The sequence below is a fragment of the Eucalyptus grandis genome, chromosome 11 (genome assembly GCF_016545825.1).
Source record: "Eucalyptus grandis isolate ANBG69807.140 chromosome 11, ASM1654582v1, whole genome shotgun sequence".
In the NCBI taxonomy this organism is placed as follows: Eukaryota; Viridiplantae; Streptophyta; class Magnoliopsida; order Myrtales; family Myrtaceae; genus Eucalyptus; species Eucalyptus grandis.
The window spans coordinates 6,775,111-6,790,446 of NC_052622.1; the positions used below are offsets into that span (position 1 = coordinate 6,775,111).

General features: G+C 40.2%; 1 protein-coding gene across 1 annotated transcript; it reads left to right on the forward strand.

The window, feature by feature from the left end:
- The first annotated feature begins 10,594 nt into the window (after window positions 1-10,594).
- On the forward strand, window positions 10,595-14,026 carry LOC104424650 (glucose-6-phosphate 1-dehydrogenase, chloroplastic). The gene is made up of 10 exons (XM_039305465.1): window positions 10,595-10,942; window positions 11,038-11,222; window positions 11,328-11,420; window positions 11,511-11,627; window positions 11,869-12,074; window positions 12,161-12,310; window positions 12,406-12,526; window positions 12,740-12,969; window positions 13,061-13,261; window positions 13,641-14,026. Exons 1-10 carry the CDS (start codon window positions 10,693-10,695, stop codon window positions 13,891-13,893), a joined length of 1,806 nt encoding a protein of 601 aa, XP_039161399.1. The 5' UTR covers window positions 10,595-10,692; the 3' UTR covers window positions 13,894-14,026.
- Window positions 14,027-15,336: the final 1,310 nt, after the last annotated feature.

A 15,336-nucleotide genomic window follows, 5' to 3' on the forward strand; every position in this document is an offset into this window, starting at 1 on the left:
GCACTTCCCCCTCCTTGTGGCCACCAGGGGAGTCGCGGGCACCGCTCCTGCGCGTCTAGGCCGTGCTGTCCCTTCTGGCACCGATGAAGGCCATGGGCGGGCGACTCAACGCTGGAATGCCTTCTGCCATGGAAGATCAGATCTTCAGATCTGGAGAGTGACGTCAACAAAGTGATGATGGCCATGGGCGAGCGACACTATACCCTAACACGATTCCAGATCTGGAGGTGATTGGAGAAGCAGAAAAAAATGGAGCCAGAGGTTGCTCGGGCCGGCCACCAGCAACGCCGGAAAGGGTCCTCCATCATTCATGGCTTAGATGGGTTCTTTGCCCTGTTTTTTTTTTTTTTTTTTTTTTACCACAAGCTTCCAATCTTGAGCTAGATTGTTGAAGTCTTGACCTGTTATTCATGCCGTTAGCGACTCTAATCGACATGTCAAACGGTATCTTGTCGACGATACCTGCGCATTCAGGGTGGAGGTTTTTGTCATTAGGTGTCGAGGCATCGGCGAATGGTTGGCATTGAAAGAGAGCAGCAAATCATCCACGCATCGCAACAAAAGCATTGTTGATATTTCTTTATTTAGTTGATTAAGCTTCTAAGCAAAAACTTGACACGAGAGTTCACCTTTCAGCACATTATCAGGCTACATGTAACTTTCTTATCTTACCATCACGCAAAAACGAAAGACACATGCATTTGCATGACGTGTTAAAGAACTTCGACATGGACTACTTGATCGGCATTTTTCTCTTTCGATTTGTTAGCTTATGTTGCACACTTCTCGAGAAACACTCAGCCCAGATTTGGCTGTGAAGGCCCTAAGCGAGAGCATTGCGACCTTGCTGGCTGCGAACAATGCCACGAAGGCCCTTGCCAACCTCGCCCTCAATCGTGGGCGATGCTGCCCCACTTAGATTGGGTGAGGGTTTTGGGGTTGGCAAGGGTCGCTGATGACCTTGCTGGCCCTAAATAGAGTGAAAAAAAAGAAGTAAAACGGTGAAACCCTCGCCTAGGGCCTTCGCGGTCGAGGGCAAGGCTAGCGAGGGCCTTTGCGGCCCTTAGAAATCCGGAAGACCAAAAAAACACAGCCTTCGTTTACTCTTTCTACGCTCAGAGTCCGGTCCGAGCGGGAGCAGGGCCTACCGTGTGACCACTCACACCTTACCTTTCCCTCCCCACCACTCCACCTCTCACGTGGCACGCCAGCACTCGATCCCCATCCACTGGGCCTCCTCCTCCCTGCTCCTCCTGTCGGCTTAAAGGCCCCCAGCCCAATTCTCTCCCCACGCCTACCTTCTTCGGCCGTTCCCCTCGATTTTCATCCTCGGACCACAAACACATGATTTGACGACCCTTGATAACAATAAAAAAAGAAAAAAAAAGAAAAAAAAAGAAGAAGCTTCCTTTCATTCGGATACGTCCATAAACATTTTCGAATGATCCGTCAATGTCCAAGGCGATGATATATTTTGATTCCTCAACATTTTCCCGAAACTGGTTTTCGTCATCTGACCAAATTAGATTGTGATTTTCCCGAAACTGATTTTTCATCATCTGATTTTATTTTTCCTTTTCTAGAAATAAGCGCACAACAAGCCCTAAAACCGAGAAATTGGCATACTTAGGTAAAAATTAAATAGAGTTCTCAATCAAGTGAATATCATCCTAAAGTTACGATACTTCTGCTGTTCTTTTGCCCTGATTCACTATCCCAATAGATACAAAAGTAGAAATGGAGAAGGTCATGTGTCTATATGTCCGGCAATTTTCGAGACCAATCCTTTGCAGGTCAGCTCGGACTTGAACGCACTTGTTAGGTTCTCTGTGTTTGATCAAATTCGCAATATATTTTAAACTAGCTAACGATCCTCATATTGATTTCGAGGAAAAAGTTAAACGCAACTTTGGCTTTTAGAAAAGTTATGATATTACGGGATCACCAGGAGGTCAGGTGCGACGTGGTCCAAGTGAGGGTATTCCAAGATTTGTGCCTCTAGAAATTTTTGAGAATCAGTCGAGTGGGTACCTTATTGACGATCTCTGCATTTTTGGAGTGGAGGTTATTGTCATCAGGGACTCGGGCATAGGTGAATGTCTACGACTCAAAAAGGGTACATCCTCACGGACACATGAATGGAACATTCCAAATTTCACAAGTTTGGTGTCCTGCCATTCGGAAATATTTTTTTGCTGGAGATCAGGAATGGTAACGTAAATTTCTTAAATCTGTTAGATTTCAGAAATGGTGTCTGCTTGATTTTTCTGCTTTGTAGGATCTTCAATATGCGACTATTCATCTGTTCAGGAAGGTGCAGCTCTATCCAAGGGGTGATTTGAGAGAAAGGAAATGAGGGCCCAAAAAGTATTATCATGACAAATTTGGAATTAAGTCCCAGTTCTACAAAAGTCTTCGGTCAGTCGTTCCTCGTGTAGTTTGTATCGATTAATGTGGCCAAATGTTTACTTTGCAGGTTCACAATGGTTCAGTAGTTCAAGCTCTTCATGGAGGAGGTCTCATTTTATTCTGTTGGAAAGCATTCTGAGACTTCCTAGTCAATGATAAATAGACTGTTGAGGCCGAAGTCACTGTCCTAGGTGGTGCTGGTAAGCATGACAAATGCGATGCGAATTCATGATCAGAGAATTTTTACCGTGATTTCCTCCGCGTCCTATGCTAATAGTTTTAAGACAGTAAACTTGTGGAATTGTTCTTTTGCAACTAGTTGATGTTTCTCTCTTTTGATCTATAGTTGTTTGCAGCACAGTAAGTTTTTGATTTTATTCTCCTGTCTAGGAGTGAGCATGGTCCGGGTTGGTTTGGGCTACCTTCTAACCCTAGGACCAACCCATACAGTGTCGGTCTTCAATTTTTAGGACCAAGGACCGACTCTATTGAGCCTAGGACCAAGGAACAAACTGACCCAATGGGTTTGGTCCGGTTCTAGGGTCAACCCAGGACCGATCGATAATTTTTTTCGTCTTTTTTTTTTATACTCCCTAAAAAAGCAAACCAACAAAAGTATCTCGATCAATGTATGAAATTGACAATGCAGCATATAAGATAAAAAAAATTATCTCAATAATTTTTTTCGTCTTGTATGAAATCATGCATATACGTAACTAGATCAAACACAAAGCTTCCCAGGTTCTTCTCCAATAGTAGGTAAGCCACTAGGATAGAATGGAAGAGAACGTACTTTGGGGAAGGAAGCCGTGAAGAGATTTACAGCGTAAACTTCGCACCATTTTGGACATCACAAGTCCGTGATTGTGAGGACTCCTTGGTCCTCACAGTGAAGAACATACTCTAGAATGTGGAGGAGGACGCCGTGAAGTCCTTTATGGCATAAACTTCACGCCTTTTGGATGCCGTCTGTGATTGTGAGCTTGATGAGTCAACAACTTTAACATCAATTTACTTAGGTTTGAATATATAAAAGAATTATTTATTACCAAAATATATATATAAAAGAATTATAAATAATATAATATAATATAATATAATATAATATAATATACGGGGTTGGTCCGGATTGGACCAACCCAAAACTCTGGGGCCGAGAATCAACTTTTGCACAATGTTGGTCTTGGAATTTCAGACCAAGGACCGATCCAATCCCCTTGGGAACCGGATTAGGACCGGCGGGGTTGGGCTGTCCCGAGGGTCGATCCCAGGGATCGACCCTAGACCGTTGCTCACCCCTACTCCTGTCTGTTCATGTTTGCTACTATTACCCGACCACAGTAAGAACTAAATTCCAGCAATGGAATGTCCTAATGCATGTTGCTATTGCGGCATCCTTTTGTTGCCACATACGTCGTATTGGTTGACAGAAAATTAATCGTACTCATACGAGACCAATATTCCTAAAAAAGTTGCAGTCCATGTCATTAAAAAACAAATGCCATGGTGTCACATTTTTTTCGAAGGTTCACATTACCACAAATTTAAAAAATCACACCCTTGAAGTCCTAAAAAAATGCTGTACTATTTGACCTTAAAATTGCCCCATTAAATATTTTATGAACTGTAAATAAGTCATATTATGAGCAATTTGTCCTCTCAAAAAAAGAAATAAAAAATTCTAAATTATACTTGCCGAAGATAAGCGACACATTGCTTTTTATCGGACTTTTGAGGTTTTTATTTCTAAAAATATATATACTTGATTTATTTGTAATTGTTCATTATATGTGCCCTCCTAAGAGAAAATTATGAATACGTCCGATCCCCAATTTTGACTCGGTAAAGTTGCAAAACTTGAAAAGGCTCCCTTAGAAAAACGTCATGTCTTTCACTATAAGTATCAATTTAAATTTTTTTTTGGGGATAATCGCTTAAAATTCCTTGTAAAGTTTGAACTTCAGTAATTTTTCATGATAGACCATTAAAAAGTAAAGATTATCTCTCTTAACTTCTACACTTATGGATTAGGGCTCCTGAACTTTAATTTTTATTGTAGTCGCTGATTTTTTTTATTTGCATAGTAATTAATGATGAGGAAACTCTATGACATGATTAATAAAATTAAAAAGAAAAATAGAGAGGATGCATTGTCAATGGAGCTAAAAAAATTCAACAAAATTATTTTGATAACCATTTTAAACAAAAATTAATTTCAGAATATAAATATATTATAATTTCTATTTATATTATTGAATGCGTTTTTTACGCAAAAAATATGCGTTTGATAACGACATAAATTTTTGTTCCCAAAAAGAAATTCGTTTAATAACAACAAAAACGTTTCTTCTTGTCGGGTGGTGGTGGCGGACTATGGCGGCGACAATCGGCTAGCTACAAGAATAAGCAATGAAAAGAATTTTTTATTTCTCATTTTTGTTCTAGAAATGGAGAAATTGAATATTTCACATTTCATTTTTGTTCTAAACTTATCTTTAGAGTAAAAATGTGTTTAAGAAATAGAAGAATGAAATTATTTTACCAAACGAATTTTTATTCAAACAAATTTGGATCAAGAAAATAGTTCCAAAATATAAATAAAATAATTATTATGCGCGCCCTCGATAATTATGGAAAGAAATCAGCGAATGCAATTAAAATCAAAGTTCACGAGGCGATTTCAAAATTTTAGAAAGATCGTGCAATGATCCTAAAATCGATGAAGTAATCCGCAACCTTTCAAAAAGTCGCGATTACGATCCAATAATGGCAAAGTTAGGAGATTTTGAGCGATCAACTTTCCTTTTTTCCCCTCTCTGGCGGGGATGGAGAGATGATGCATATTCGACTGAATCTTGAGAAACCCAAAAGAATAAAAGGCAGTCTTTTTTCTTCCATATCTCTCACACCACCGAAGACCTTCAGAGCCATCAAGCATCATCTCTGCTGTAGATGAAGAATCATACAATGCCAAAGAGAAACAGAGAAGCAACAGATTCAAATGCTGCTGAAGTTGGCGACGAACATGATGGTACAGTTTCCTCCTTCGAGTTTCTCCCAGAAACAATAAATGATAATGAACAAGTGGATTTTTTTGTCGTGACGATGTGTCTATTGATCTTCTTTAATTGATCTCTTTTTTTTTCCCTTTCTGGGGTTATTCTTCTCTCACTGTTTGTGATTTTGGGGGGGTTCTAAACTTTTAACTGAGCAGAGATAACTACGGGGACTAGAAAGATCCCGCCGGCGCATTATGTGTTAAAGATCGAGTCTTTCTCTGTATTATCGAAGAACGACATCACCATGTATGAGACAAACGAATTCCAAGTTGGTGACCAGAAGTGGTATATCTACAATCTCCCTTTGCAAGCACAAGTTTCTGTGTTACTCCACGCTCGCTGTCTTCTTGGTTTTATTGTTTCTTAACATCGACGGTGAAGATTATGGTTTATATATTTCATAAAAAAAAAGGCTTGAGGATGTCTTTTAGGTTTTATTTCTTTCTGATTGAATGATCTCGTGTACGTGGGTTACCAAGTAAAGATGTGGTTAAGATGTGTTGTTTCATGCGCTTTTTGGTGACTACACGATTGCTAATCATGCATAGCGATGCGGTCCTTCATTGAAGGCTCCAATCCTGTTGAGTGAGGATGGAAACTTCGCTCAATGGTCTCAAAATTGAAGATCATATAATGGGAAAATCTGTCGATATTCAGCTAACGACGGAAACTCTTCATGGGTATATGTTTCTTTAATCTGATTTTCTGTGATTGTGTAGGAGATTGATTCTCTATCCCAATGGAGACAAGAGCATGGAGGGAGAAGATCACGTGTCCCTATATCTGGCTGTTTCTGGGGCCAATCCTCCTAAATTTGGCTGGGAGATAAATGCAACTGTTAGGTTCTTCGTGTTCGATCAAATTCGTGATGAATACTTAGCAAAAGAAGGTACGTTTTTTTCCCTAAATTTCTTAAAGAAAAAGCGATTTACACCTTTGGTAGTTTGGAGAACTCTCGCTTTATATGTTACAGGGAAAAATAGGAGGTTCCATGCAATGAAGTCCAAATGGGGAATTCCACGATTTATGCCGCTAAAAACTTTCATCAATCCGTCAAACGGCTACCTTGTTGATGACACTTGTTTTTTCGGAGTGGAGGTTTTTGTTGTAAAAAATTTAGGTCAGGGCGAATGCTTGACGCTAAAGGCGAGTCCGAATTCTGTTAGTCACGAATGGCGGATATCAAATTTCTCTACTTTGGTGGATGATTTCCTCTCTGAAATATTCACTGCGGGGATATTCAAGTGGTAGCTCTTATATTACCCCTAGCCTTTTTTTTTTTTTTTTTTTGCTTTTGCATATTCCTTTTTTTCTGATTTGTTATCATCGCTTGGTTGCGTTTTGTTTGTTCAGGAGGTTACTTCTGTATCCAAGGGGTGACACGCACAACAGGCACAAAGACCTTTCGATATATCTTTGTTTGGTAGATTCAAGTTGTCGGAAAGTCAAAGTCACTTATACCATTCGGTTAAAAGGGAAAGCTGGCAAGACGCACCAGAAGACAGTAGGTAACCGCTGATCTAAACTGAATGGCGATCACAAAATCTTTAGCTAAGTAATTATATCAAAATGAACGGAAAGATAACTGGAATATCATTATTATGAAACATGCCATTGTTCTTATCCCACTTTCTCGCTGAGACATAATCACACTATATACCAAGTATTTAATCTGATTTATTTGGTTTTCCACCATTGTTCTCGAGTTTAAGATTAAGACAGCTAATTCTTCTTTTGCAGGTTTTTGTTGGTTCGGTGGTTCATGTAGAGATTGGGGTTTCGGCTCCTTCTTGCCGCTGAAAACTGTTCAAGAATACTTAGTTGGTGATGCGTGTGTCGTGGAGGCTGAAGTGGATGTTCTTGGCATAGTGAGTAAACTGCCATGATTAACTGCCGAGTTCATGATCAATCACTGACTAATGTTTCTTCCGTAGCTGGAACATTTTTTTTTTTAATTATCTTGGGTTAGGACCTCCCTTGTTGGATAACTTTTGGGTTATTAGTTTATTTTGATAGTTTGTTCACCAGATGTTCGGGATCCTCTTTTGACTAGAAAGGCAAGGTGGGCAATACATCTGCAAACTCTTTTGTCTGCCTCAACTCTCAAAGATGAAGATTGCGACTGCCATGATTATATGTCTATGCTTCTTGCGTTGTGTTGCAGTTGTCAAAACTTAAGTTACTTAACCGTTTTGCCTGTATGTTTCTTTTTTTGCTTTCCTATTCGGATGCAAAGCCCGAAAGTGGGTGTCACTTATAGAATCAAAATGACTGACTGAGTCTTCATTACTGCATTTGCGTATCTGGAATTCAAGAAGTTAGAGCTTATACGGTCGCCAAGGAAAAATCATTAGATACTAAAGTTTGTAAACGAGAGTCTAGATCTTGACCAAAACCAAAAAAGGGAATCTGAATAGTTTGAGCAAGTTCAACTGCTCAACGAGAAGAGTTCAGTGAGATGTTTTAAGCTCTATGGTGATGCTGGCGATGTTTTTTTTTTTGTGGATATTCAAGTGCTCTATTTGATGTCTTACATTTTGTGGGACAGATTGGAAGAGTTCTGTTCATTCAATTAAGGCGTGCATACATAACTTTATTCACCATTTTGATCAGCCCCAATCATCCCATTTTGATTAACCAAATGGGGCCTTATGGCGTGACCTATGCATCTCTTTGTATTTTTTCGATAGGCTGACTAAGGAGTTGGGCAATGTCGCAATCACAAAATATTTGAAATGGTGTTCGATTTTTAAATGTAAAATATTGAAAAAGTACCTTATGGCACTAGTTAAGCCTTATTAAAATTTTAATTTGAAATGATAAGCGACCGTGTTAAAATTATAATCCTCTAGTTACTAGAATAGTATGAAAAGCGTTATTATTAATTTCTCGAATACTATAGGACAATTTCATGGTGAAGTTAAAAACTAACTTCTTAAGGAAATTTTTTAAACTTCCCAAGGAGGGATAATTATTCTAGAATACTTTCCTAGCTTCTATGATAAAGCTAACCAATCCATGGCACAGACAAAAGAAGGGAGAGCTACAAGGTTTCATGCGATGCAGTCTCAATGGGGGCATCCCGAGATTTATGACGTTAGCGACTTTCACTGACCCGTCCAATGGATACCTCGTCGACGACACCTGTGTTTTTGGAGCGGAGATTCTCGTCATCAAGAATTCGGGCTTGGGCGAATGTTTGACACCAATAGAGGGTACATCATATACACAGGAATTGAAGATATCAAAATTCTCTACTACTTGGCGTACGAGTGCTGCCGTTCTGAATCAATTTTCGCTGGAGATCATAAATGTTTGACTTGATTCTTGAGCGTTAAAATTCCATACGAATGTCAACTTCGTATCTGCTCATATCTTTCTCTCCGCGTTTCCAAGCGTTCTCGTTGGTTAAGTTTCTTCATCTGTTCAGGAGGTGCGCCTCCTTCCCAGGGGTGAATCGGCAGAGAGGAACAAAAGCCTCTCGATACATCTTGCTCTGGCCAACTCAGGGATACTCGATCTTCGGCAGAAAGTCAACGCAAGCTTCACCATTCGGTTGAGACTCAAAGATGGCACTGTTTATGCGGAGCAGACGACTAAAAGTAATCCTCTCAACTAATATAGGTGTACTAACTCAATACAATCTCTAGAAAAGATGTTTGGGTTGGAGATACTAAATCCGATTCCTTCGGGGGTTGGCATTATTATCCGAAATCAGGGCGATCTTTCAAGGTCCTGATTCCTCAAATTCTTCGCTCGGTACTTCCATTCATTTGTCTTAAGGTGCTATCAATGTTCTGCTTTGCAGATTCGCTTTGGTTCAGTCCGTTGAGCCCTCCGTGGGGTTGGCCTCGCTATGCGTCGCTGGAAAGGGTTCAAGATTACCTTGTGGACAATGAATGTGTGTCGTTGAGGCTGAAGTCACCATCCTTGGCACAGCTAGACAACTGCCCCGGTTATTGGGTTCGAGCTCATGATAAGGCGATCCCTACTATTGTTTCCTCCGCGTACTTCTCATAGTTTTAAGCCAGCAAAACTTGTCGAACTGCTCCTTCGCCACTAGCTGATCGGTGTTTTCCTCTCTGTTAATCTTGGGTTCCTCTTAACATATATATGAATTGTCGATCCTATACTCTACCTACTTGCTTATGTCCAACAAAACCGATAGCCGTATCCGACTTCAGGAAGATTTTCTGTGAAGCAACTCCCAGTTGCAGCTCCCTTTCGCGGCGTCATTTTGCCGTCACACGCTTTGCATCTGATTACGAACAATTATCTCGAGCGGCATCAAGACTAGTTTTTTTCAAAATGAACACTGGCTCCGCTGGGGTCACACATCTTCAGGAGTTCTTCATATGTTACTCAGGCCTGAGAGCTTATAAAGAGTAATGTAGAGTTTCTCTTACAAAAACAATATTTTTATCAAATAACTTACCTTTACCAAAAAAAAAAAAACAATATTTTTATCATTTTTATTCTTTGTTGACACTGAAAGTTGCTTCACTAATTAGAAGCTGGGAAATTGGGAAATTCTGTGGGCCGGCAAGTGTTTTATACGGATTGGTCCCGCATTCAACGTGAATTGTTGGGAAAAAAACGTGGTCCATCATAATTGCTTTGCAAAATCGGTTTTTTACCCTAACTTATGGACATTAAATGAAAATTACGGATAGGTTGCACGAAGTGCAAAGGAAAATCACGATAAAATTATGATCAATTAGATATCTCATTGACAGCGATAAAAATAAAATTAATGGATATATATTACGAAAAAGGGTTAACAGAAAAAGGCTAAAAAAATGTTTCTATCTTTTATCTCAAAATGAATACTTGACCTGTATATCAATGATACCAAGAATTTATTGAAAAATCTCTCAAAATTTATTGTTTTCTTCGATAAAGATCCGACCCTCATTCTCCTATCTATTTTTCTTTTTACCCTTGAGCCTTTAAAGACCTGCCCAGATCCAACAATCTCATAATTTATCCAAAAGAAAAATCTATAGCTGGACAAACGATTAGATTACCATTTGACTTCCATCTAATTGGCCCCTTCGAGATGTCCAAGGGTAACATGACTTTTCAGATGACAGACAACAAGAGGACTTGTCCGCAAGAAAATATCTCCCTTATCTGCGAAGTATATCCACTTGATCTGACACCAGCTCAGTGCACACTCGCCGTGTTCTTCTGCATCCATCTGCATTCTCGCTTACCCAGTTCCATGGCCGGACACTTGAGTCCCTGTTCTTCATCATCTTCTTCTTCTTCTTGTTCTTCTTCTTCCTCAATGTCCTTCTCACACCCTTCTTCATTCGAGCTCCACAGAAGTCTGGATAAGCTTCTTGTCTTGCCGAGGAAAACGCAGGGGCCTTCATGGGTTCCGCGGATTCGGTCAAGAAATAGCTCGAGGAAGAGTTTCCAGCTCAAATCCTCCAATGGGCATTCGCTGAGCTCTGTTTCTTTGCACGACGGTGAGTGCTTGAACCCTCTGGAGGCTGAGCATTTTCAGCGATTCGTCGAGTGAAGTTGCGATGTTTTTGGTCGTTTTTGGAGTATGGTTTTGCAGGAAGCTCTCTTGCGAAAGAACACTTCAAACCTAATGCGCAGGATAGTTTGTCTCCTGTTAATTCAGAATCAGCGAAGTTTGATTTAACTTATAGCATTACCGTCGTTGGAGCTTCTGGGGACCTTGCGAAAAAGAAGATTTTTCCGGCCATCTTCGCGCTCTTCTATGAGGATTGTCTACCGAAGGTCTTGATCTTACATTCTTGAATAGTTCTAGTACAAGGTAGATCCATGTAGTTTTGTCAGGTATGCAGCAATGTCTGATGTAAATATGGTATTGGGTTGCTGCAGAATTTCACGGTGTTTGGTTACGCCCGGACTAAAATGACTGACGAGGAGTTGAGGACGATGATTAGCAAAACACTGACTTGTAGAATCGATAAGAGTACTTTTTGTGTTGTTTTTATGATGGGATGCGGAATTTATTTGCTTTTTACTTTGTTTTTCTTTATCTATTTAAATGTGGATTTTTGCAGGGAAAATTGTGAAGATAAAATGAATCAGTTCCTGAAGAGATGCTTTTACCATTCCGGTCAGTATAATTCGGAGGAGAACTTCAGAGAATTGGACATTAAGCTAAAAGAGAAGGAGGTGATGGTTCCCTGTTCCAGTCTAAATGTTGTGTATTCTAGTTGTGGTACTTCTTTTCCTGTTCTGATTAGCCGATTTGTAGGGTTGCTAATTATCTTAAATCGGGTTTGCAATTTTGCATATTATGAAAAACAAATGCATATACAACATATTAATTTTGGGAGACATGCTTTGTAGCTGGCAAGTGAATTTAACAGTCCTTTTTTCCTTATCATTATAATGTCTCAAATTGCTCCTTCAGGCTGGAAAATTGGCCAATAGGTTATTCTACCTATCAATACCTCCAAATATATTCGTGGATGTGGTGAGATGTGCTAGCATTAGGGCTTCTTCGACAAGTGGATGGACCAGGGTCATTGTTGAAAAGCCATTTGGCCGTGACTCAGAATCGTCTGGTGAGCTGACTAGATGTTTGAAGCAATACCTGAACGAAGATCAAATATTTAGGTACCTTCTATCAATGTGGTCGCTTTTTGTCTATTTTCGAGGGAGAACTTGATTGTAACCAGAAGTTTGAGCTTGTGATTATATAGGATTGATCATTACCTGGGGAAGGAACTTGTCGAGAACCTGTCAGTTCTCCGATTTTCCAATCTGGTTTTTGAGCCATTATGGTGTCGGAACTACATTCGCAATGTGCAGCTGATATTTTCCGAAGATTTTGGTACAGAAGGACGTGGAGGGTGAGTTCCATAGATCCACTGCCGATGCTTTTTTTTCTGGGATGTTCTGTCAAAATAAGAAGTTACTGATTCTATAACTCTCTTCTTGTCATCAGTTATTTCGACCATTATGGTATAATACGAGATATAATGCAAAATCATCTGCTGCAAATATTGGCCCTCTTTGCAATGGAGACACCTGTCAGCTTAGATGCTGAAGACATTAGGAATGAGAAGGTGCTGAGAGAGCTACTACGTTATAACCTGTTTTACTTGTTTTTTGATGTTGCTTGTATTTCACATTGCCTTTCCAGAAGATACATTCCTTTATCACATGAGTCATGAGCAAAAAGGGTGTGCCCTCTCTCATTTGGGGATTTTTGGGCTTCCATTGCAAGACTATGATTGTAAACAGCATATTTTAACAGAGTGGTTCTGGTCATTGAATAGGTGAAAGTGTTAAGGTCAATGAGACCACTACAACTGGAAGATGTAATTGTGGGCCAATACAAGGGCCACAGTAAGGGTGCGAAATCTCTTCCTGGGTATACAGATGATCCAACTGTGTCGAAGGATAGTCTCACACCGACATTTGCCGCTGCAGCTCTTTTCATAAACAATGCCAGATGGGATGGAGTTCCTTTCCTTATGAAAGCGGGCAAGGCTCTCCACACCAAGAGGTTCACAAGCTCTCTTCTCACTGCCCCGCACACTCACTCATTAGTACTTTACAATCTGAACAACCTTGAATTGCTGCTTGTGAAATTCCAGGGCAGAGATTAGAGTTCAATTCAGACATGTCCCGGGGAACCTGTACAAAAGAAACTTTGGAACTGATTTAGATAAGGCAACAAATGAGCTGGTGCTTCGTGTACAACCTGATGAAGCTATATATCTGAAGATCAACAATAAAGTTCCTGGTCTTGGAATGAGATTGGATCGCAGCGACCTCAATCTGCTTTTTAAAGCAAGGTACTGAGCCCATGAATCTGCTAGACAGCATTTCCTTTACAAACGTGTGGATGCTATGTGTATGGCCCAATTTACCGAACTGCTGTTTGATCCATTTGATCCCATCGGTGTGGATCAAATACCAGAATTCATATAGAAAACTTAGTAGGAAGCAACTATATCATTGTGTTTTCTTTTTTCAGTGTTTGCATGCTCTAGCAACATTAGCTGAATGTGATTTTGCTACTAAAGAGGCAAATGAGTGATTGATGACAAAGGATAGTCAAAATGATGAGTTCAACCATGCTTTTAATTGAGTATAAAGCGGGAAAATTTATTCCTCTACATCATGCCTGAGATTTACTGTTTTAATTGACCGAGATGCTTCTGTGATGTGTAGGTATCCTAGGGAAATACCCGACGCATATGAGAGGTTACTTTTGGATGCAATAGAAGGAGAGCGTAGGTTATTCATAAGAAGCGATGAGCTCGATGCTGCTTGGGCATTATTCACTCCATTACTTAAGGAGCTTGAGGAAAAGAAGATAGTCCCCGAGCTCTACCCTTACGGTAGCAGAGGACCAGTCGGTGCGCATTATCTTGCTGCAAAGCATAATGTTCGGTGGGGGGATGTCGGCAGTGAGGACTCATGAGATGATGAGAAGCAGTCGTCAAAAATTTAAAGGTGGAACTTCTGGTTCTTTTTCCCTCTTTATGCTCAATTACGCAGTGTCTTCTGCATGTCCTACTCCGAAACACGCACGGAAAGAAGCCATTTTTCTGCGACGTTCACGTGGTGAAGGGGTGCTTTTTGTCATTCCTGATGGCCTAAGGCTCGCATTGCTTCCCCTGCATGCTGGTTGTATTTATATATTGCTGTAACAATGTACACCTAAATAGTTCGTAAATAATTAATTTTACATGCTAATCATATCATACTTCACAACTAGATTGCAAACTAGCGATGGCTACCAAGTTATTAGTCAGAATAGACGACAAAAAAGGTCCCCATATATCGTCTGATAAACATGTCATAAGGTCCGTCAAAATGAGGTAGGTCTTGTTTTTGGTGCTTGAACTTAACCAAAAAGATGACGTGAAATGCCCATCGGAAATCATTGACCATTCGAGGATGTTTTTTCTTTGACTTAGGCGATGAAGTCACTGTACTCCGGTATACAAACTTGAATGAGGGAGAGATGTAAATGAAAGGGACCGTCTGTTTTGTGGAATATATTTTTTAATATTTGGTTCGCTTAAGAACATGAGCCAATAAAAAATATTTTCCTAATAAATAGAAAATATATATTCTATATTTAAAATAAATATTTTAAAATTTAAAATCATTTTCCACAATGTGATTGGGTATTAATGCTTGGGCTCAAAATTTTACGGTTGTGCTTGAAACCTGGACGCTGGTTCTAGGTATCTAGGATCAAGTCTTCGGTGTTTGTACCTGGGTCCATTGAGGTCAAGCCCATGGCCCTCGTGCTCATGTCCGAATTAAGGGTAAGTATACTGGACTGCCCAAATCAAGAATCATCCGGATCGGACTGCATCGGTCGATGGGGTCCGGTTCCTAAAGGGTCGATCTAGTTCTTGATTCCATAAAAATGGAACCGGTGATTGTTGGTTTGGTTCTTAATTCTTGGGGCGGGGGAGATTAAACTGGGTGGACCGACTCTTTGTTTTTTAAAATGTTTATTAATTTCTTAAAAATAGCAATTAACCTAACAACTCTAGTATTTTCTTAATTTTTTTTTTGCTAAGTTATTGGTTCCATGGGATCATATTGGACCAGACTCGACCGGTCGATTTGATCGGATTCCTAGTCTTAGGACCATTTTGTCCGATCCCCAATCCCAAAAATTGGGAATTAGGAGCCGATCACCCCTAGTTTGGATCCCCAACACTTTTGTCTAGGTCCATTGAGGCAAAGCTCGAGCCCCTAGCACCTATGCCCGGGTCTATCGAGGCTGGGCCCAAAGCCCGAGTGCCCCTTTCTAATGCCTCAACATTTGAACCTGGATCTACAAAGGTCAAGCTCGACACCCGGTACTCAAGTTCAAATCCCCAACACCAAGGCCTAGGTCCAC